This window comes from Mycteria americana, chromosome 20 (genome assembly GCF_035582795.1).
Source record: "Mycteria americana isolate JAX WOST 10 ecotype Jacksonville Zoo and Gardens chromosome 20, USCA_MyAme_1.0, whole genome shotgun sequence".
In the NCBI taxonomy this organism is placed as follows: domain Eukaryota; kingdom Metazoa; phylum Chordata; class Aves; order Ciconiiformes; family Ciconiidae; genus Mycteria; species Mycteria americana.
In genome coordinates this window covers 6,142,646-6,166,220 of record NC_134384.1, presented here as the reverse complement: position 1 = coordinate 6,166,220, position 23,575 = coordinate 6,142,646, and the positions used below count along the sequence as shown (strand labels likewise).

Genomic DNA, 23,575 nt, shown 5'->3' with positions numbered 1-23,575 from the left:
CTGTCCCCCCCCTTCTCCCCGAGCCCCCGCTTTGCCTCCCCACCCCATGGCCCCCGAGGGGCTGCTCCCTCCCAGCCCCCCCCAGTGACCCCCCCAACCCCTCCCCAGCCCCTTTGAGGGGCGACTGGGAAAACTGAGGCCCAAACCAACACGTGGGGCGAGGACCGGGGGGTGACCCACCCTCCAGCCCCCAGCCCGCGGGGGTGAAGCCGGGCTCCACCCTCCCCCCCCCGCCCCATCCCGAGGGCCCTGCGGCTCCAGCGGGGCCGGGGGGGCCGTGCCCGGGGTACGGGAGGGAGGCGCTAGGACCCAGCAGCCGGGCGGGTGCGGAGCATCCCTCGCCGCAGCGGCTCCGTTCCCGGCCCGGCCCCGAGCATCCCGGCCCGGCCCGGCCCGCGGCCCCATGCAGCCCCCCAGGGTAGGTGCCGCGGCCGAGCCGCCCCACCGGGGCGATGCCCGGGGGCGAGGATGCGGCCGGGGCGGGGGGGGGGGCGGGGGGGGGAGCGGGGGACCCCCCCGGGGGTGGGAGGGGGGACCCCAGCCGGCGGCATCGCCCCGGGGATGGGGGGGTGGGCGGCGGGCAGGGGAGGGGGGACCCACTGCCTGCACCCCCTTCCATCAGCAACCCCCCGCCCAGGGCTCCCCGGGGTGCAGGGGGTGGGGACCCCCTCCCCGCCGGCGAAGCACCCATGGGTGGGGGGCTCCGGGGTGGCCCCCCTGCCCGCCACCCGCACCCCGGGCTCCGCTTTGCAGCCGGTGGCACCCATCGGGGTGGGTGGGGGTGCGGCACCCATCCCGGGGCTGGGCTTGGGGTGGGGGATCACGCGTGGCCCTGGAAGCGCAAGGGGTGAACCCAGGGGTGCGGGGCGCCGGTGACCCCCCCACCCGTCCCCGTGGCCGCTCGTGGTCCCCGGGCTCCGGGCGAAGGATCCCGCTGGGGTGTTTTGGGTTGAAACCTTGGAGTTTGGGGGCTTTAGCCCCAGAATTGCTCATTGGCAGAGGGAACGAGGCTTTCGGTTGAGGGGTTTGGCGGGGGGGGTGTCGTGGAGGGGACCCAGGGGCGATGCGGGCTGCGGCTGGGGGTCACAGCTGAGCTGAGACCCCCCCCAGGGCTCTCACGCGTCCCCCGGGGTCGTGCCCCCCGCCACTGACAGCTCTACCTTCCCCGCAGGTGCCCGGTGCTGCCCGGCGGCGAGGAGCGGGGAGATGAGCGGGGCCGGGGGGCACCCTTGGGTGCTCTGAGAGCCACCGCCGCAGAAGCACCCGGCCCCGGCCCACGGCCCGGGGCCGGTGGCGGGCGCGGGGCGGGCGAGGATGTGAGCCCCCGGCGATGCCCCGCCGCCCCGCGCTGGCCGCCCCGAGGATGGGCGATGGGCCGGTGAGCGCCGGCGCGGCGGCACAGGATGGAGCCCTCCCTGCCCGCCCCGTGGGCCTGGAACGGCTCTAGGGCGGCGCGGGGGCTCCAGCCCACCCCGGGCCCCATGCCCCCCAACGGCACGGCCGACGGCAAACCCAAAGACGTGGCCTCTAAATCGGTGGGGCTCTTCTTCATGCTGCTCATCGACCTGACGGCCATCGTGGGCAACGCCGCCGTCATGACCGTCATCGTGAAGACGCCGGCGTTGCGCAAGTTCGTCTTCGTCTTCCACCTCTGCCTGGTGGACTTCTTGGCCGCCCTCACCCTGATGCCGCTGGAGATGCTCTCCGGCTCGGCCGTCTTCGACAGCCCGGTTTTCGGCGAGGCCATGTGCCGCGTTTACCTGTTCCTCAGCGTCTGCTTCATCAGCATGTGCATCCTCTCCATCTCCACCATCAACGTGGAGCGTTACTACTACGTGGTGCACCCCATGCGCTACGAGGTGAGGATGACGGTGGGGCTGGTGGCCTGCGTCCTCGTCGGCGTCTGGCTCAAAGCCGTGGCCACCTCCCTCGTCCCCGTGCTGGGCTGGTTGTCCCCCGACCGCCCGCCCGTGCCCGCCGGCCGCGGCTGCTCCTTGCAATGGAGCCGCGGTCCCTACTGCAAGTTCTTCGTGGTCTTCTTCGCCGCCTTCTACTTCCTCCTGCCCCTCCTCATCATCGTGGTGGTCTACTGCAGCATGTTCAAGGTGGCGCGGGTGGCCGCCATGCACCACGGCCCCCTCCCCACCTGGATGGAGACGCCGCGGCGTCGCTCCGAGTCGCTCAGCAGCCGCTCCACCATGGTCACCACCTCGGGAGCCCCTCGTACCACCCCGCAGAGGACGTTCGGGGGGGGCAAGGCGGCCGCCATCCTGCTGGCCGTGGGGGGCCAATTCCTCTTCTGCTGGTTGCCCTACTTCTCCTTCCACCTCTACACCGCCCTGAGCGCCCAGCCCTTGGTGGGGCCAGCGGCCGAGACCGTGGTCACTTGGCTCGGTTACTTCTGCTTTACCTCCAACCCTTTCTTCTACGGGTGCCTCAACCGGCAGATCCGGGGCGAGCTGGGACGGCTCCTCACTTGTTTCTTCAAGCAGCCGCCCGAGGAGGACCTGCGGCTGCCCAGCCGGGAGGGCTCCATCGAGGAGAACTTCCTCCAGTTCCTCCAGGGCACCGGTTGTCCCGCCGAGCCCCGGCCCCGCACCCCCAGCCCCAAGCGGGACCAGCCCCCCGTCGATTTTCGCATCCCGGGGCAGATCGACGAGGACACGGTGGAGGGGCCGGAGTGGCGCGGCGGGGACGGGGTCTACGTGCCGGTGGTCACCTCTCCCAAACCGGAGCTGTAGCGTTGGGGGGGGGGGGGGAGGGTTTGGGGGCAAACATGGCTGCGAGGGGAGAGCTGGTCTGAGTGTCTTGCTGGCTGCTGCCGCCGCGGGGGCTCGGGGGTCCCACGACGCTGGCCGGGAAGGGCCACCGGGTTTGGGGACAGCAGGTCGGGGGGGAGGCGGGTTGGCGGGCACAAGCCTGGGGAAAGCGTCTCATGCTGGGGACAAGCGTGGGAGCTGGGGGCCTCGGGTTTTGGGGTCACTCCCGTCCCGGCATGGAGGGTCTCCTCAGGAGGGGGGGTCCCCCAGGTCCCCCTCACCCCTGCGTGGCCCCCGCGCAGCCTGGAGATGGGGCTGGGAGCATGGCGGCCCCGGTGCCCTGGGTCCCCTGCAGAGGGGTGTCCCCGAGTCCCCTCCCCAGTCCTGGGGAACCTGGCCCCCCGCCTGCTGCCCGTCCCCGCCGCTCCAGGCCGCAGCTCTCCGGGGCCGCCCCTCGCTTCCCCAGCGCCCCGGGCCCCCGTGCCCACCCCACGGCCGTGGGGCCCAGGCCTGTCCCTCCGGGGGTGCGCGGGGCCGGGGCCCCCCTCGTGAGGTGAGCGTGGGGTGGGTGGGTGGGGGCTGGAAACGGGACATGGGGCCGCAGGGCCGGTGGCGGGGCCGGGCCGGGGCGAGCCGGGGCAGCCGTGGGCCCCACCGACCCGCCTGCCCCCGAGGACTACAGCTCCCATCATGCCCCGCTGCACCGAGGCGGAAGCCAGGCGCTCCTCCCAGCTCCCGTCATGCCCCGCTCCACCGAGGCGGAAGCCCCGCCTCCGGCTCCCAGCATGCCGCGCGAGGACTGCACTTCCCGTCGTGCCCCGCGGCGGGGTGACCGGATATCCGGCGCCGCCTCAGGGAGCCGCCCGGGCCGAGGGAGGCGAGAGGCGCAGCCCCGCACCGGCCCCGCTCCGTTCCTGCTCCGGTTCCCGGCGGCTGGGCCGCCCGCCGGCCTCCCCTGCCGCCGCCATGGGTTGTACGCTGAGCGCCGAGGACAAGGCGGCGGTGGAGCGGAGTAAGATGATCGACCGCAACCTGCGGGAGGACGGCGAGAAGGCGGCCAAGGAGGTGAAGCTGCTGCTGCTCGGTGAGGAGGGGCCGGGGGCGGCTCGGGGCGGTAAAGTGCCTCAGGGGAGGGCGTTAGGGGGTGACAGGGCTCTGGGGAGGGTCTCCGGGGGGGGGGGATGAGGGTCTCCCGGCCTCAGGAGGGGGCCTGGGGTGGGGGGTGGGGGTGAAGACGGCAGAGGTCGGGGTCTGTGCGCCGAGGAGGGGGCTTGAGGGGCCGCAGGGAGCTTTAGTGAGGGGGTTTGTGGGTCTCCCTGGCTCAGGAAGGGGCCTGAGGGGCTCAGGGAGGAGGTGGGAGAGGGCTGGGGCACCCGCGGGGCTCGCAGGGGTTTGAGAGGGCCGAGGGAGCTCTGCGGAGAGGCGCCGGGAGGGCTGAGAGCTTTGTGAGGTCTCTGGGGCTTGGAGAGGGTGAGGGAGCCCCTGGGAAGGGGCTTGGGACTTTCTAGGAGGGCTTTAGGGGGATCCGAGGGGGTGTTTGAGGAGAGGAGGGGAATGAGGAGGGGGTCCATGAGGTGAAAAGATCTTTAGAGGGTGAGTGGTGGGGAGAGGGATGGGGAGGGGGGCTGGGGAGGGCCCTGAGGGGGCTGGGGAGGTGTGAGGAAGATGAAGGGCTGGGGCAGGGTCCCGACAGGAGATGTGGAGGAGCTGTGGGAAGGGACTGGGGGGGTCCAGGGGGGGTCTGGGACAAGGCCACTTAGAGTGGTAGCTCTGCCTTTGTGTTGCTGGGGAGGGCTCAGCTCTCCACGAGGTCCCCAACCCCGGGTGTGTTCCTATCCCCTCACCCCTCCTTGGGTCCCCGATCCCCTCCCCGGGGTGAGGGAGGAGGAGGTGGCCTGTCCTGCCCTCTCGGGGGGCAAGGGGAGTGTGCTGCTGCCCTGGGGTGGGGCTTTTTCCTAGCCGGCCGCTGCCTGATGAAATAACTCTTCTGTTTCTAGCCTGGATGTCACTAGTGCTCCTTCCTGGGGGACGGTCCCTCCCCGGTGGCTTTGGGCTGGGGCACTGAGAACAGAAGGTGCTCGTTGGGCTGGCATAGGCGTCCTTTCATCTTTGGGTTTGTGGGACAGAGAAGGAAGGGAGCGCTCATGCTCTGGGTTGGGTACGGAGAGTATATATCGTTGGGGCTTGGCTGTTAAGCTTTTTGCTCAGGACGGGGTAGTGGAATTAAATCCTGTTATCAGGCAGTCGGGTGAAAATGGCCCCTGGGTCTCGGACTAGAAGCGCCCATGTTGGCGTGTGAGCTGCCTAGGCAGGGGTATGATAATCACGCTGAGTTCTCTGTGCCTCGCGCTGCCACAGATCCTCTGATAGGATCTGACTTTGCACGGAAGATGATTTCAGTTTGGTGTACTCTTCCATAGCTGAGCTGGTTTTGCAGAGCTTGCAGGAGTGTGAAACCAGCATCGTCGTCGCTGCCCTGGTGCAGTCTCTGTACGTACAGGCAACTGAGAAAGGAAGTGTCACTTCTCTGTGTTTTATTTTTTCCAGCTAAAATGCATTCATGGGTTTTGAGAAGAGCTGAATGGAATGTTTCTCTTTAGAGGAACTACGGGTTCTCTTCAGCAGAGAACTTTTGCTGTATGTGGTCCCCATTTTGGTAGCCACGTTTAGAAGTTCTTGTGGGTGATAATGAACTCGAGCGCAGAGGAGGCAAAAGCTGCCCGTCTCTAAAGTCTGCCGGCTACGGGCTGACTCCGCTTCTTTGCAGCATCGTGTGAGCTCAGGACCAGGCAGCACAGGGCGGGGTGGTAGGTGGACCATCTGGCCATGTAGGTCTTCCTCCTCTAATGTCTGGGTGGGTTTTTTTTTTTTGTTACACTGACGTTTTCCATCTGGGGGAGACAGATTGAGTTCATGAGGACCAGAACAACCATGTTGAGTGTCTCCTGTTAGAACGGGACGTGTTAACGATCAATTCTGCTTTCCGAGTGATCCTAAGAATACTTTTTAGCCTGTTTTTGGTTGTACCCTTGCAAGAGGTGCTCTGAGGTTTGTGATCTTGCGCTTATGTAGAAAACTTCCTGGCTGTGTGTCAAGAGAGTCCTTTATTCTCCGGGGATTTGTTTTAGTGTTCGTAAGCCACACTTGCAAATTCTCTGGATGGAATAATTCTCCCTTCATATTTTTGTATGTCAGTTTTTTTTCTTTGCGGTATTGTATTCTTTGTGGCAATATTGAAAAAGAGATTGAGGGCTTCGGGGCCAAAACTGTCTGACATCATCAGCAAATGACAGAGTCGAGGGAGTCTCCACAAGGTTGTACAATAATCGGTTTCAAAGCACTAGAGACCAGGTGAGGCTTTTAAAAGTACAAGCAGCAGCTGCCTTTTGGACTTCTGTTGACTTTGGATGGCAGCAAAATACCTGATTGCTGTGCTTCTGAGCATGTCTTCAGGTAAGGGCTTGTGCACGATGTTACTCTGGAGGAGCTCTGCTGGACTTGCACACGGCGGGACACTGGAGGAGTGATCTGTGTCTACCCTCGTGTAAAAAACCCACTTATCTTGGATCAGGTTTGCACCTGGCCATAACCTGCAATCTCTCTCAAATGTCAGTTTTCTAGTTTTAAAAATTAGTGTAATGATTCCTGGTGATCAAAGGGAATGCTGAAATGTGCTCTCCCCGTGTGCAGCCCTGTTAAAGCGCAGGTAAAGCAAAACAGTTAACTGTCAGAAGAAAAATATCCATAGCGGGAACAATTGTCCTTTCAGTAAGGCATCGAGAAGCTGATGGAAAAGTTCATGAGGTTTTTTCCATTGTTTGAGCAAGCATTTTTTTTCATAACATAGTATTAAAATGTCTAGGATACGTAGTGTCTCGTATCATTAACTGGTTGTAAGAGATCATGCAGTGGTTTATGTAACTGGAGTGAGCCTCTTGCAGTACTGCTGATGCAGGGAAGTTTAGAAGAAATGTATTTCTTTATCTGTAAAGTTTGGAGTCCATACGCTCTTCCCCAGCTCTGTTAAAATAACTGCCCTAGTTCGGGCTTTGCAGAATTATGTAGGTTAAGAAAAGGCTCGTGCTTCTACAAAAAGTTGTTGTTCTTTCCCAGCTCTGCTGTTAACCCAGCCTGGGTGTTAGGAGAGCTTGGTGAGTTAGCGACGGACCCAAAATCGGGAGGTTTTTGGTGCGTTTGGCTTCCTCCCTTCTTCCATAAGCATCATCTTTTCTTGGGGAGACGAGGAAGGAGAGAGGATTTCAGTTGTGCACTCCCTTCTTCCAGGAGCTGCCTTGGTGGGGTTATTACAGCAGCTGGCATCCAGGAGGTGGTTCGGATGCTGGCCGGGGTGGTCTCAGTAGCTCGATGACTGTGGGATCGTTGGGGTAGAGGTAATCCTGGGGCTGTTTGTGTGGCAGCTTCTCTGCGGGGATTTCAAGCCGTTTCATAATGTTTCCCTTTCACAACTCCGCGTGTTTAGCAACTCCTAAGCTTTTGTTTCTTTATAAAACAAAAGTAAACCTGAGCGTTGAATAGCGACAGACCCAAGGTCATGCCAACCCCTGCCCGTGTGGTGTAATTGTTTTGTGTGCGAATGCCGGCAGCGGCTCCTCTTGAATCGGCGCTGGGTATGGTTTGAATGGCTGCATGCACCAGTTCGCAGCAGCAGGTAAACGCTTTCTGCAACAAAAGCTGGCACTCCTGGGAGGCTGGGAACAGCCTGGGAGTCCTCACTCAAATCCCCGTGCTAAACACTGCCTCTTTTCTCTTCATTTGCCTCCAGGAAAATGCTACTCTACAGGTGCAGACATGCGATTTTGCTGACGTAGAAACCTGTGGGATTTTTCCAGTTGGGGTGAGCAGCCAAAATGGAGGAGGGCGTAGGAACCCTTCCTGGTTAGTTCAGGTGCTAGCCCGTATCCTTAGCTCCGCTCTCCAGCGCCTTTCAGAAGGTCTGGCACGTTGTGCCAGGCTGTGTCTCGGGGGAGTTTTGTGTGACACTGAGTGACAAAGCTCGTTGCTGGATGCACGGAGTTGTCCTGTTGCCAAATCCAGCCAGTTTCGCTTCTGTGCCGGGACTGGCCTGTGCAAACAGCCTTTCTGTGGCTCCGGCCGTGCGAGCGCAGCCAACGTTGAACTGTTTGCGCCTAAAACACACCGTTATTCAGCCTGTTACAATTTGACTGGGTTTAGATACTCTGTGTAATTATGTTGAAGAGGTCCTGCTAATTCATGCAAAAATAATTAAAAGCATAAGTTTGTTCTAAAATAGCCTTCATCTACATAACTAACCAAGCAAACTGCAAGCTCTGCTGTTCCTGGAGGCCTCAGCTTTTTTCTGAGACTGATTTTTCCAACCTTTTCCCCCCTCAAATTCACCAAAGCTTCCTCAGCACTGGTGCTTCACAAGATTTGGTTATGTTTTGGTAAGACCTAGAAAAAAGCCTTCTAGGGATGCAAATCAGGGCAAAGCTGTTGCTGCTATTTATAATATCGTTAACTAGAAGTAGCTTTTCTAGTAGCACAGCAGCTTTGTTGTGGGTCCCTATTTTAGAGGGACCATCAGGGTGTCAGACCTGGCCGCTCCTTGGCTCTAGAGCTGCTTAGTGTCCTTTGAAAGGTGACATGAAGCTCTGAGATTGAGCATAGGTCTCCAGCTCGGGTTGTCCTGGCCCTGCAGCGGTGGCCGCTGCTCCGAGCATCCTCCCCAGCTGGGGCTGCTGGAGCTGACACAGGGACCCTGCTTGGGGGACCTGCAGGGAGCCGTTGTCCTCTCTGATCTTGAGCTAGCTGGAGCTTTCCTCCCGCGAGCTTTTTGAGGTACACAGCGTGTATCTTGTGACTCGTGGCCATGTGAAAATTTTTCTCACACGTGCAGCAGTCGGGCTCAGCCCTGAGTTGTGTTTTCATAAGACAAAAATTAAACATCTCAATCCAATTAGCTTGAAGAGGCAACCGGTGGAAGTTGTGATAAGATCAGATCAGTGCTTGACTCCCGGCTCGGGTTGTGAAAGTTGCTCTTGATGTCTGAGACATCCTGGCAGAAGTGTCACAGCCATCTGGTGACCACTTCCCAGCGGAGAATGCTTGAAGCAATTTGATAATGGGTCAGATCTTCTCTCTGAAGACACAGCGCTTCTCATCTGTGCTTTGAGCTTCCTGGAGGACCCGATGCACTTGTCCTCTACCGAGATGGAGGTGGTATCTGTCTTGGTGCTGGTATTTCCCTGTCTTCAGATGTCGGAGCTACAGTTTATAGCTGTGTTTTCCCACCTGCCTGGGTGAGGATCAAGCACAGGATCTCTGTATACCTTCTGCTTGGTCTTCAGTTCTGCCCTTCGCCCACCAAAAACAGATGTAGGGCAGGCAAAATGTTTCTTATCTACAAAACAATTGCTCTTCAGAGTGACTGAACCTCAGTAGTTTTTTGAGGAGTCAGCTGTGATTTAATCAGGGCAACTGCAGCTCGGAAAAGGGACGGTCTTGCCACATGTCGGTGCAAACTTCTGTCATCTGCACGATGTCACATCCGATGCCGTTAGCCAGCTGTGGGATGGGACTTTGGGCTGGCTGAGGCTGCCTGGGTTGTGTGTACATCACATGCTTATGTAAAGACAGACAAATGCGTTTGGCCCAGCACGGACTGTAGCTGAGCATGGACTGCTTGTAACAGACAGCTCAGCTACAGGTGGGGTGACTGGCTGGGGAACTGGGATTTCATCCTGTCCTCCAGGAGCCCTCTGGACATGGTTCAACTTTCATTAAATTCTGAGGCAGAGCATTGAAATAACTTTTCTTGGAAGAGGAGAGTGTGCTGTGGAGAGGAATTTTTTAATTAGAATGTGGCTTTGCTACATTTTGAGCAACTATAGCTGTAAAGGCCGCTTCAGGTACGTAAGACACTTGCCCCTCGTGCAAGTGGGATTGAACAGCAGTCTCTCAATGACTTAAACAGGGTTTGCATCTGAAATGACAGAGAGGTGCTGATTATTTTTCTAGTGTGCTCGTCGTAAACCGAGTGGCAAGACTCGGGTGATACCCCACCTCCCTCGCCTGTCGTGCCCTCACCTTTTGTTCCCCTGCGGGTACCAGTGATGGTGGCGATCCGATGCCTGTCTCTTATTTCATGTTTTCTCAGTTGGTGTTTGGTAACTTCTCTGCCTCGCTTAACCTTCTCTCGTTACCAGCATGGCACTGGCTGGGTTATCTTTAAAAACAAACAACAAGCAGGATCCAAATTCTGGTGCGAGTGGAGGTGCTGGTGGAGCTCGGCCTCCCGGAGTTTTGTGTTTTGGGGTCTCCATCCACTGCGAACTCCCTCATGTTTGAGGAATGAGCTTTTCCCTCAGCGGGGGAACTAACAGTCTGTTCCCCACCCGGCTGCTTATTTTGATAAGTGTTTTTAACAACTCAAGACTGTTGTCCCTGCATTAGATTCAGTGGATGTTTGACTTTTAAAAAACAGGCACATCACAAGAAGAAACTTGATACTCAGGAGACCAGGCTAATGAAAATCTTTTCCAAACCCCTCTCTTCCCACCATTCCCTCCCCTTTTGAGTCATCTGTTGCTTTCTGATATAACTCCCATTTTAGAGGCCTTGCTTGGCTGTTTCTCTGTTGTCTTCCACCCATGCTGGTATCTGAGCAGACCAGACGGTGCCTTTTTTATCCCATATCTCTGAGAGCATCCACTTGTGTGAATCCTGCCTGAGAAGGATTGGTATTACTGCGTTATTCCGTGGCATTCGGAGGATGAAAAAGCTGCTGTTGAGCCCATCTTCAGGACGACTCTCATGACAGGTTAGGGAAGATGTTTGCTGCGTTTGTGATGTGCTGCAGCACTTCCTCGTGCTCAACCTTCGGTCTGAACATAAAAACTTGGGTCTGAACATAAGGAGCTGTAGGTGAGAAAGCAGTTCCCCGGAGGCCCAGCCGGGAGAGATGTTCGTTTGATCTTCAGCCAGAAGACACATCGCGGCAGCGTGTTGCGTATCAGTGGGTGTCTCGAGTCCACGCCGCTCAACAGCGGGTGCAATTAGTTTAAAACACTCCCAGGAGTGTTGTTCAAAGAGCTGCAAAAACAACTGCAAACCAGAAATCCCTGGCTGGCTCTTCACTGTGTAGCTTAAAATGCAGCAAAGGGGCCTTTTGCTGAAGAGGACAAGGTGTTTGCAGCTGATTTCAGAAAGGATTTGAATGCTCTGGTTGGGGAGGAGGGAATTTGGGGTTCCCTTGCTGAGCATTTAGGATACAGGTTGCTGGCAATGGTGCAGGCATCCTACCGTGAGTGTAGCTGGTGCTGGCTTCGTGGAGGAGAAGGGCCCAGCTGGTATTTACAGTTATCACCCTTGAGCCAGTTGGCCACTTCATGGTGGGAACGAAAGGCTTCGTTCCAGGGAAATGTTTTCTTGTGTGTTTGGGTTTGTGGCTCTGAGCAGTTTCAGTTGTGACAGCCCTTCTTCCCCATGCTGGTGGTGGCTGTGCTGCAGAGTTGGGGTTAGGTAATGCGGTTGTTAGCGTCCCTCTCCTAAATCAAAGTTCAAATCTGATTTGATTCTGGCTGGGGACGCAAATAGTTTTTTGTAGAAGAAATTATTTTGTGTCAAAGGTAAAAAGGGACATTGCCAAAGTTCCGGGTGTTCCGCTACTTCATGCTGTCACCCAAATACTCTTGCGCACTAGCCTTGCAGTTTTTTGAGCGCAGAAGACCATCCCTTGTCGGACCCGTGTCCTGTATTCACCACAAGACCTGCTTATGGAGTCACTTCTCTGACATTTATTGCCTTGTAGATTTAGAGCAAGGCAGGTGCCTGGGGGATGACAATGGAGGAACATCAGCAGTCTGTCCACTTCATGCCTACAAGCGGTTGTAAACCAGTTGTCCTCTTACTTAGTTGTGCGTCTGCAAGTTTACACGGTCAGTGAGATCTAGTGCAACAGCCGTGCAAGGAGGGGAAGAAAACAATCTGCCTGCCTACCAAGACCAGCCTTTTTTTCCCATTCCCAGTTTCTATCTTTAATTTTATTAGGAAAAACTTTCTTCACTTCTTTAATTTTGTAATTGCATGATTTGGTGTCTATTTCTGCAACTCCTTAAGCAATTTCTCGGTGATGTCGATGGTCACTCAGATCTGTGTGTGGGTGACAGCACATTAGCAGGTGGCTAGCTCCGCCAGCCCGGTGTTTCCTGGTGGACTGGTGCAGAATCCCCGGGGATATCTCAGTCTTCTGACTGGTCACGGGACGTTTTTAACCATGCTCCAGCATGAAGCGGAGCTGGCGCTTTGAACCCAGCGTTTCCCCGTCCCTTGCTGCCGTTAGGCTGTGGTGCGGTACGATGTCTGCTTTAAATGCTGCAATTGCATCGGTCGATGGTCTCTCCCCATGCTGGCACCGACTGCTTGGCGCGCTCTCTCTTCATTTGATAGACGAGCTTTGGCCTCGGTGCTGCCCTGCGTGGAGGCGGTCGCCATGCCAAGTGCTGGAAGGCTTTCTCTTGTGAGGCACCTGTTAAAAATCTCTGCAGAAGCTTTAAGGCAACCGTTACACATTCAAAGCCTTTAAGTAAAAGAGGGCTAATGCCCGAACAGTTTCAAGGCAAAAAGAAAAAGGCTTATAAAACATCACGCGTGGGTGCTCAGGGGTTAATGTTCGTCACTGAGGCATTTTATAGTTTCAAGTCTTAATTTTTCTGGCTTATGCCAACAACATTTTAAGGCGTATTGAATGGCTGAATGATATATGTAAGACTAATTCTTTCCCTGATTTTTTCATATGGGGACGTTATTAGATTCATACGGAAAAGAAATGCAATTGCACGCAGTATGAAGTGCCTGTGATCTGTTGTAAGCATGTGAAAGTGAAGTGGAAACGGGCAGCTCCGTGGTGCGTACCACGGGGCGGTTGGCAGGCTGGGCTGGCCAGAGCCACCCGGATGCGGCTCTTGCATCGCTCGCCTCCGTGTTGGGAAATCCTCCTCCGGGGCTGCTGCTGTTCCTGAGCTTCTTCCAGGTACCTTCTGGGGGGGGAAAATTGTATCGGCTCGAGCCCAGGAAAGCCAGCAGGCAAAGCAGTACACTGTGTTTCGTTTAAAAGCCTGTTGAAGTGATCCTAGGGCTCATGTTACTTGTGTTTTCAAAATGGCATTCCTTAAACAACCCTTTGTTTTTATTTCATCCAGAGGCAGTAACAACTTCAAGTGGTTTGTCCTGTAACATTGGCTTCTCTTACCTCCAAAGTTAAGCTTTAGTCAGCCCAGATGCCCTATTTTATTTGTATATATTGTTTTTTCTGCTGTGTAGTTAAAGTGCAAATGTCAACCTAAGCTGTCCTGGTTCCTGTTGACTTTTCTAATGATAGCTGTGTCTTCTGTGGCCCGGTGGCTCACTTCTCCCATGTTTTTTCCCCTTTTCCTAATTCCCAGCGCAGCATTCTAGTTGCCATTTGATTCTGTAGTTTGTTGAACCCCTCTTGGCCTTGTGATATCCAAGGTGCATTGAAATAAAAAAATCGTGACAAGGGGAGATGGGGCGTATGTTAGCAGGGATGGCAGCTCGCTCTTGCTTAGAAATACACATGCAAGAAGGTGGGGATGTCAGGATTTGAACACACTGCGGTGAAGTTAGGAACCAGGAGGATGGAAATGGCAAAGAGGAAGAGGACCTGATAGTTCAGCTTTCCAGAAAGGCGGCTGCGCAGGTACACAGGCTGCAGGAGGGGGTGTGTGGGGTCCAAGAGCCTTTCCAGGTGGAATACAAACCAGGAGGGCAGGACTGTGGAAAACTATCTTAGGAGCGTGTTTGTGTATAAGGGGAAGTATTCGTGTTCACTTGCTAGGGTGGGATGTTGAATAAATGTTGACAAAAGGAAACATCTGTTTTATCAGGGAGATATCCATCGGGGTTTATGAAGATTTGAATAGCTCCTGCTCCATGCTTGCAATGGATCCCCTGATATTTTAGGGTCTGGACTCCTGACAGCTTTGTCGTGCTCTTGATTTGGCCCCTTTTTAGTCTGTCAGAGGGAAGATTGTTCGGTTTTGGGTTTTGCAGGTGGGCTGTAACCACAGCCAGGCGATTCAGTGTCACTTCATACCTGCACCTTAGCACGAAAGGGTCGTGTTGTCTTTCCAGGTCTGTAACTCAGCCCTGCAGCTTCAAGCTCTTCAAGTGAAATGTCTGGGGTTATTCCCGAGCTGTTTAAGAGGGGATATTGGAAACCCTAAGACATTCCCGTGGATTTCAGAGTTCAGCAAGGGTTGCAGCATCGTCCTGCCTCAGGAATGGTCTGGCAAAGTTTCTGCCAAACCCCTGCTGAGGTTTTAAAGCCGATACGGGCTGTTGCTGTAGTTACAAGCTGTGCATGCTTTCCTCTAGAGGCTAGAAATCAGAAACATGTCAGTCTGTTAATTTTTGTCTTCCTCGCTCGTACTTCAATGGATATTCCAGGTGCATCTCTTCTGTGTCTCTAGGAAGAATTTGTTTCAGCAGTGACCTGGTTTCTCTTCAGAAACTTTCAGATGCTGCAGGGCTTTTCCCCTTAATTGGGTGGAAAAAAAAAAATTCCTCACCCGAAGTACAGTTTAATGCAGTTTTGATATGGCTTTACAAAAAAAGCACTTAAAATAAGATTGTTTGTACCTTCTGAAGCAGTGAACTGGATGCTCACGTCTGGAAGACGTAGGTAGTCTTTGACCTACCCTCTTTGTTTCCCGAGCAGGGTGAATTAAGTAATGGGTTTAAAAGCAACCATTTTATCCAGTGTGTAGTTGCGTCGACCTGTAATTCCCAGTGTAATCAGTGTTTTGGTAGCTTGCTTGTTGCTGGCTTCCCTGTAATCTCCAGCGCATGGATGTGCCAAGTTGCTTGGCTTCCCATCTCCTGCTACAGGAAAGCCTCTGGCTTCCTCCGGGGAAGTGGTTGGATGATAATTTCCCCCCTTTGTATGCATCGTTCTCCCAGGGCCAGTACTAACATGGCTTGAAAGCTGCTCAGGTTCCCTCCCCTCTCCCTTCCTCCTCCAGAGGGAAAAGGGATCAGGCTGTAGGACTTCTACAGGGCTTGCCACCCTTTGAGCAGGAGTTCAGCGCTGTCTGATGGTGCCAGGCTGCCCCTTAAGCACTTGGGGTGTTATTCGGATGATTTGGGGTGAGCTCTGGGGTTTTGTGGGAGCTGTGGTGCCTCCCGGCTCGGGCTGGTTTCTGGAGGGAAGGGTTGCTAGCTGAAGGATGCGTTGAAGAGCAAGGACTTCACTGAATTCTTGCGGAGCATGCATCGATCAAGTGGGGCGAGCCACTACGACAAAAAGCAGTGAATGCTTTGTAACGGATTAGCTGCTCTTTGTGTCTAGGGTCTGCAAGCAGAGCTGTGGGATAGATAGGTTTCTTGCTGCTAATTTGGGAAAAGAGAAGTTAAGACTTCTGAAACAGTTTTTCCATGGAGTTACGACATCCCTGCTTAGGTCAGCCTCGGTTTCTTGTGACGAAACGTGATCCCTATGTAGCTGTGTTAATCAGAGCAAAAAGGAAAGGTTTGCTTTTCCTTTTACAGTGAGAAACATCCCAGTAATGCTCTGACTTTCATATTTTTTGAACCCAGTAAGATACAGTGTCATATTTCATGATTTTTGAACTCTTTCTAGCTCCCCATCTGGTCCCTGCCTGTGATCCCAGAGGCTGGGTGCTTTGCCTGCGGAGTCCATAAGAATTTCAGTGTAACTCTATCCACTCTCACTCATCATCTTAATTTCTAATGCGAAGCATCGGTTTTCTGTAGGTTTCAGTAGCAATTTAAATTCCTACTTTTTTTTTTCTCCCCTCTACTAAAGGTACTTGACTGAAGGCTTAAGCCCCACTGTAAGTGTAAACACCATGCATCAGGGTAAATGAAGCTGCATGATAGGAGGGAACAAAGGGTGCAGATTAAAAGCTGTTTACCAAGCAGGTCCAATATGGATCTCTTTATGCAAACCCTTTACAGTCACTCCAGTGAGTTGGAAAAAGGAGAATAGCAGCTTGCGCGGTGCGTACATCTGCAAATGTTTAGAGAAGTTTCAAGCATCAAAGAACGGAAGTGAGACCCAGAGATGTTGAAGCTGGGGCTGGAAAGTAAGAGTAAAATGCAAATGATTGTGGCCCTTGTTTGGGGTGGGGGGTAAGATAAGAGTAAAAGCAAAGGCACAAAGTGAGAGGCCCCTGAAAAAGCCTTATGCTGTGTGGGAGGAGGTAGTACAGGTATCTCAGAATAGACCAGGGCAGGGTTAATGCCTTTTTTTTTTTCCCCAGAGCAATTGAGATGAGATGGTGCCTGACGTTGGCCATCTCATCGGCAAGCAGCTGCCACCCCAGCAGGAGCTCCCAGCAAATGATTAGGGAGCTGGAGGGCAGACGTTTCTAAATGACTGTTTAATGAGGTACCTTGTCTGGATGGCTCTTGCAGGAGCAGAGAGCGAGTCTGGGAGAGGACCTGGAATGTCAGGAAAAACTCCTTTAGGAATAACATCCCAGAGGAGCTGACTTATTGCTTGGCCATGCCTCTGTAGCTGTGACTGCCATTAGCGTGTGCTGTAGGAGCCAGTTCTGGGTTGTATGTTGGTAAGGAGAGAGGTTTAGAGGATGTGGGTCGCTGTGTCCTACCTCTGCTAGTCCCTTAGAAGTCATGGGGTGAGTAACCAGCACCCCTTCCTCTGAGAGCCTGGATTGCTGCTCTCTTAAGCTGCCACTGAAGTGTGTGGGGGTTGGAAATGAGAAGGGAAGGAGTTAACCGAGTATGGTTTGAATTAGTGTTGTATAACCAACTTGGCTATGTTGTCATGGCATAATTGTATCTGATATTGTTTTGTCAGTCAAATGACAGGTAGTACAAGTTCAGCGTTGCCTGCTCCAGCAGCAGATTATTTTAAGATAATCTAAGGAGGAAATGACAGCAAATATGACGATGAGAAATTATTTCGCTGAGAAATAAATTAATATGCCAGAGAGGTTGTGTTCAAAAGTCCCAACAGCGGGAATTTAGAAGAGACTCTGGGCTGAACGCCGCTGTTTCAGGACACCAAAGCTTTCAAATCGGGGAATGTGGAGGATGGATGGCTGTGAAAATAAAAATGAGGGTTTGTATTCCTCCTGGGGTGGAAGTGCTGAGTCTATAGAGCATTAATGTTTTCATATCAGACCACAAATGCTGCTGTGCTGAGCACCCGAGAAACTGTAGCAGGAGCACACAGATATTCCCAAGCCCTTTTTGATGCTGTCTCTGTTAAAATCCGTGCCAGCCAGAGGAGGGGCGCAGACATCTTGGCAGCTGGGAGAAGAGGCAATAGCAAAAGAAAAACTGCCTGCTAAAGGGAAGGATGTTTCCTGCAAGCTGCTGGTTTCAGACGGAGTCTCGCCATAGCTGGCTGTGGGCTCCAGCAAGGAGCCCTGCTGGCATAGTGTGCTTCGGGCCCTGGGATTTGCTTGGGTGGAAGGTGTTAACTCCAACATGTGAGCAGATTTTGAGGGATTCTGCTTAAAATGTGCTTCACTTTTCATCCCTGTTAATGCTTCTTGAATGACTTTGAAGGTGGAATCTAGTTAATATTGCTTGCTCTACTTGAGGCTGAACCGGCAATAGCTTTTCTTTAAGGCTTGAGGGAAGAAAAAAGAAAAATTGAACTGCCTTATGCTTAGGAATAATTTAAAAGTTGAAATTCTTTGGTTTGCAGACATTTAACTTGGCAGCCTGGAAGTATTTTGTCATGAGAGGCTCTAATCTGGTAACCCTTCAACCTAAACTAAAGGCTAATTGATTTAAATTGCACTACATGCCCTATCTTGGAAACAGTTTTCCTGCTGCGCGGGGCAGCTGTTAGTGTTACGGTCCCTTGGGTGGGATGTCGAGACAGATAAACTCAAGGCGGTATCTGAGCAATCAGCATTTAAAGGTGTCACTGCTCCTAGGCGTATATCCTGGCCGTGGCACCCCCGGGAGCTGTGCAGGAGAGGCACTGGGTACTTGTTCGTTGAACACCAGCATGTTTCTCTTGTTGCTTCTCTATTCTCTTGTGCAAAACGGATCCAAAGAAGCAGAAATCCTTGTCTGGCAACCACACGATGGAGGTACAACCCCACGACACCTGCAAATGGGTATAACGAGTTAAGGCACTGTTTGACTTGAGTTTCCTTCCATTTGGCAGCCTGAGAACCTGCCATGAAAGTGCTTGTCCTACTGTGAAAGCTCTGAGTGAAGAGGCTGATTTGAATCTGCTCTCTTCAGCCACCAAGAGCTGTAAAAATATTTGGCCTCCTGTTTGGTTTGGAGCTGTCTAAAGTGCAAATAGGAAACGCACCTTCAGCTTGAAAATGACCTTGTCTGATGTTGGGGAAACTTTCTGTTGTAATTTAATACAGCAATGGATCCTCAGGAATCCTCATCAACATCTGGGAACGGACCGGGATGAACTTGGGAGTGCAAATACAAGTGCAAGGCTGTAAAGGCTGTGTTGTCCTCGTTCAGACCTGATTGCCGACGACAGGTCTGGGCTCAGGTTGGCACCATGTGCTCACCGCTGGTGAATGAGCTGCTTGCGTCTGGCTGTTGCGTTACTGTTCAGAAAGCAGCAGTAGTGCTTGCTCCTTCCCAGCCGCTGCCGTAACCTGCACCTTAACGTCCCTGCCAGTACTTTTAATTCCCTTATCAGCCAAAAGGGTTTTACTAGTGATACTGGAAAGAACCTGAAGGAATGTGAAACAAGCAGGCTAAAACCTGTACAAAATTTCAAGCAAGGAAGTAGCTTGTATCTATTGCACACACCAAACCCAGCAAAGCAACCTCTTATCTTCAGGGGTTTGACTTCTTGGCTCCTCTGCCCGTGTGACATGAAGTCGTGAGACTGGGAAGAGAATTCTGCTTTAACAAGTGCTGCTGCTTTCACACCCTGTTCGTGGTGCTGTTTCTAGGAGCTGGCCTTCCTGAGGCTTCAAGGATGTGAGAATGGAATGCAGTGTTGTCCCCTCTGGATGTTGCGAAAGGCTTGGGAAGCTCTTCCCTGGAAGCTGTGCTTCCCAAAGGTAGCACCAGAAAGCTTTTCTGCTTTTTTCTGGAGAAGTACGCCATAGCCCAGTTTTCACAGCCTGACACTCCCTTTTTTTTTTTTCTTTTCCTGTTGGTCTGGTAATCTAAAAATGATTTTTCCTCTTCCAACAAAGCTTGCTTTGCTTGTAGCAATGCTGTTCTGGGTTAGCACGCTGCTGCGTGGTGTCGACTCTGCAGGCTGGGACATCTGGTGCCTTGCTGCTAGAAGTGAAGGGGCGCTTGGGTCTCTTAGTCCATCCAGGATCTCTTGAGTCATCTGTCCAAATCCAGGCAGGCTCAACTTCATTCCTTTGCCTTCAGCAAACCCAGTTCTGCAGCTCAGAGTGAGCCCTTTAGGCTGAGGAGCCCTGAAGCCAGCGGCTGGTCTGGCTCATTTGCAGTGAACTCCTGGTGTTGCGGTCACACGAGGCAGAGTCATGCAGGACCTGCGCTTCTGCTGACGTGCAGTAACGCCGTGCATGCCTTTCACATGCTTCATGGCTCGGACAGGCGTGCGGGTGGTGCAGCTCGGCTGCTGCTGACTGCAGAGCTCAGTAAACTGTGATAGCGTGATGGCTTTGAGCCCCGGAGTAGGCGTCTGCTGCACGGAGCTGTGCAAGCATGTTGGCTGCTGCACGGGTGTGCAAAGGTGGTTTCTACCTCGTGCCCGTGGGAGGGGGACGTGGTTTGTGAGTGCTCTGTGGTTCAAGAGCAAAAGCTGTGAAAAACAGAATAACTAGCTGTTATTTTGCAGACAGACAGGGATAACTCAGCCCCCTGGGTCTGCAGAAGTTTGGCAAGCCAGGTTTCTCTGCCTTTCTTTGAAGGAAGGCTGTTTGCAATGCAGGCATGTCCAAGTGCCACAGCCTGCAGGTCTGATATTTCACCTAGAAATCATCCTGTGGCAAAGGCTCATTTCTGAGCTCAACCTGTAGGTCTCTTTATCCTCGGTTTCCCAGAATAATAATCCTTGTATTGTGGGAAAAGATAGAGAATAGAGCTTGTTAATCAATTAAAATTTGCCTTGCATATTCTGTGGGTGGATGCATTTGGGTATGCCATGGTGAAGGTCCCTGAGTTGTCTGGTGGCTGTGGGAACCCGTGTTGGCAGCTGAAGGGTTCGAGCAGGAACCCGGGTCCCTGATCTTCCTGATGGTGATTCACAGACACCTCAGTTGCCACTTCAAGTCTAGACAGGTATCTTCTTTGAATTTTGCCGGAGCTGTTTAAGAGGTATCAAGCTGAGGAGTGATATCAGTGTGCTTACCACTGCGCTGTAGTAATGGATTGTGGGAGTGCACGTAGTCTTTCCACTGTGGAAAAAGCGCATTAGTTTGAATGATTATGGGCACATTTGGCTGACTCTGCTAAATGGAGAAGGGAACTTGCAAGATCCATTATGGCCTTCCTGCTCTGACATAGTAACATGTTTCTGGGCTTTAATGTCTTAAGCTGCTTCACTTGGATCTGCAAGAGCAATTCATGCATGCTTTTGAGCTCTCTTCTGGGTCTACTTCCCTTCCACTGTGTATCACACACGATTGCTTCCAAATTAGATGTTCCTTGTCAAAATGCTCCGGGATTTGTGATTGCATCCACCTGGTTATTCAAGGCCAACGCTTTTGTCTTGCACGGCTCAGTAATGGTGGGTAGCAGCTGATGACGTTGATGCACTTGGCTGTATAGGGCTACCTTGGACTGTAGTTACTGAGCTGGAAGAGAGGGATGGTAGATAGTCTGTTAGATAAATCCTCATCCCAGTTTTTCAGACCTGCCTCCCAGGTGGCTAGCCTCAGTGAGCAAGAAGTGTACTCTGGAAAATGAGAAATTCTAGGCTGTGTTTGGTTTTGTTTTGTTTTGGTTTTTTTTAGCACATGAATGCATAATGAGTGTCAGCATCTGTAGATAAAACCCGGGAAGGATGTACCTGTGGATGCGTTCTTCAGCGATCCCTCCCAAAGGGCTGCTGAAGCTCTGTTACCAGCAGCAATGCACAAGAAGCGTCTTACTCCAGACCCCATCAACTTCTGTGTGGGGTCTGGGACGAGTACGTTCCGCTTTTTCTTTTAATTTCATGTGGTTGCTAACTGGAATTTTTTTGTGTTTTTCAGGTGCTGGAGAGTCTGGGAAAAGCACCATTGTGAAGCAGATGAAGTAAGTGAGAGTGCGGGCATGTAAACTGCATTTTTGTGTGACATGAAATAAAAAATCTGTGGTGCCCTTCTGGTTTGGGAATGACAGCTTGGTTTTCTTCCAGGATTATTCACGAGGATGGCTACTCGGAGGAAGAATGCAAACAATATAAAGTGGTTGTCTACAGCAATACCATCCAGTCCATCATTGCAATCATAAGAGCCATGGGAAGGCTAAAGATAGACTTTGGGGAAGTTGCCAGAGCAGTAAGTGTTTCACTTATTTCCCTTAGTCTGAGTCTGTGCTGTGAATTGTGTTAATGAATCCTGGAAACTCAGTCCATGGCACTCACAGTGGAAATCTGTTTTGTTACAAGATACAATAGTGAAAGACCTTTCATAATCTGTAATCTATTACCAGTACAAAGTGTCAAGTGTTTTACTGAGGTTATGGGTAAGAACCTGTAGTAGTTTGAATGCTCAAAAAAAATAAAGAATCCCTAAACCTTTGTCTAAGCTATCTGAATTTTTAACAAAATTCTCAAGTTTTGTCTAAATTGCTTGACATCAGTCCTCAGTAGTGTTTCACAGCATTATGCTAGTTCATTTTTAAGTTGAGCCAAAGAAATCTTAATAATTGTCACTACTCGTATTTGTCCTCTTAGTTTTTTGGCGGTTTGAGGCCCTGCTTTTCCCCACCCATCCAGTTCTGCTGATTCCTTGGGCTGTTACTTGTGTTCACCTTCAACACTTCAAGACAGTAGAAACTGAAGTCAGGAAGTCTTGACCCCCACGGTGGTGGGGAAAGCCCAGACAGAACTGGGGAGTCAGGGACCCCTGAAAGCGTGTCGGAGAAAGGAATTGCGTGTATCAGCATAGGGCAGTGGCTGCACAGCCTGTGACTCTTGCTATCTGGCACTAATTCCTCATGCTTACAGTTAATATATGGTAAGTGAAGTAACCTACTCTGTTTCTTTGTGATGCAACCACAGATATTTTGAACTTACGATATAAAGCATCCTGGCTGAAGGGCATATCTTCACTTGCATGTTGACCTCGGCTGTTGTTCAGCCGCTGCTCCAAATCCTCCCTGGCATTCCCCTCTACTTTTCCTCTGTGCTTGTCGAAGCCAAGTGATGGTCTCAGCCTAGCTGATGTAGCTGGAAGGAGGAAGATGTTAAAATCCAAGTTCCTTTCTCAGTTGACCTGCCCAGGCTTAGCTGGCTTCGCAAAAGCAGAACAAGAGCCGAGTGCCAAGAATTTTCTTGTGTCCCAATCCACGCTGAAGGGCAAACAGCTTGCCACGCTTTCCTAGGAAAAGACCCAGGGTAACGAAATCTACTGTCTCGCAGCAAATGACAGCAATGGCCTCTCAGCATAGCACCACACCCATAAATGCTGTACCTGCAGAGACTCATAACTGAGGTCCACCTCCGTGTTGTGGCAGTTCAGACCTTGGTTAGGTTAATTTAGGTGCCTGTGGCTTGTGCTAGGGAGGTATCCTTTGGAGTAGTATGCAGACTTGACTCTTGCCCAAGCTTAGGTACGTGCTGGGCAGTACGGTTTAGGGCTCAAGTGAGAGGAGCCGATGTTAGGAGGAGACAGTCTGAAGCTGAGAATTTGCTGGGATAGTGAAAGGTCTCTTACATCTCCCGAAAGGAAGCTGGCAGGTCTGATCGCTGTGGAAATAAACATCAGTGTGGGATGTAGGTCAGCCTGTTTTTCACTTTCAAAATCTGCTTGTCAACTTGTAGAAGAGTGAGGCCTTGCTCTAAGACTTCTGAGAAGAATTTTTCGTGCTCTAGGGCAGACAGTCAAATCCTGATCAGTCCATCCCATCTCCTGATGAAATGCTTTATTGAGAAATCGGTCTCCCTTACTTCTGACCGCTATTGCAGCAAATGGCAAGTCCTCGGAGCTTTAAACCTATAATCATCCAAAACCTGCTCTTGATACTGAATTCTTCCTTGTTGCCATACTGTATGACACTATAATAAAGGTTTTCCAGTTTAAAAACTATTACTTATCATTCATTAGTTCACAGTAGCACACTGACATTCTTACCTTTCCTTTGAAACGCTGCGCCAGGTTACTGAAATGTCGCGTTACCGGTGTGAATGCTGCCTTTTACTTTGGAGTGGTGATCCCTGCAGTGATGGCGTGACAGAATTGTTGTGTGCCACCCGTGATCAGTGCGTCTCACCCCACAGGCTGGAGCTTCTTGCCCAGAATCTCCTTTCTGACTGCAGGAGAAAAATAACTTAATGATTTGGGGGAGAAGACTGGATAGACAGCATGAGAGAGGACGCTGTGATTCCTTAGAGCAGTTGGTGCAGCCCCTAGGATCATTACGAATTACAGTGAGGCTTAACATCAGTAAAGGTTTAAACGGGTGTAGATCCTGACTTGTTTTCATTTCTTCTCTTCCTGCAGGATGATGCCCGTCAGTTGTTTGTATTAGCTGGAAGCGCAGAGGAAGGCGTGATGACTGCCGAGCTAGCTGGCGTGATTAAGCGGTTATGGAGAGATGCTGGGGTTCAGGCCTGCTTCAGCAGATCGAGAGAATATCAGCTTAACGACTCTGCATCATAGTAAGAAACCGTTACCAGCTTCTGGGCTCTTCACAGCAAAGCA

General features: G+C 52.5%; 2 protein-coding genes across 2 annotated transcripts in view; both read left to right on the top strand.

Moving 5' to 3' along the window:
• The first annotated feature begins 310 nt into the window (after positions 1-310).
• On the top strand, positions 311-2,741 carry GPR61 (G protein-coupled receptor 61). Its single transcript, XM_075521518.1, has 2 exons — positions 311-418; positions 1,172-2,741. Exon 2 carries the CDS (start codon positions 1,404-1,406, stop codon positions 2,739-2,741), a length of 1,338 nt encoding a protein of 445 aa, XP_075377633.1. The 5' UTR covers positions 311-418; positions 1,172-1,403.
• Positions 2,742-3,582: 841 nt separating this feature from the next.
• The window catches only part of GNAI3 (G protein subunit alpha i3), a 32,345-nt gene continuing 12,352 nt past the window's right edge, over positions 3,583-23,575 (top strand). Inside the window, exons 1-4 of the mRNA XM_075521519.1 lie at positions 3,583-3,843; positions 20,921-20,963; positions 21,067-21,208; positions 23,375-23,532. Of these exons, the coding sequence (XP_075377634.1) occupies positions 3,726-3,843; positions 20,921-20,963; positions 21,067-21,208; positions 23,375-23,532 (461 nt within the window). The 5' untranslated portion in view covers positions 3,583-3,725. The remainder of the gene's footprint in view (positions 3,844-20,920; positions 20,964-21,066; positions 21,209-23,374; positions 23,533-23,575) is intronic.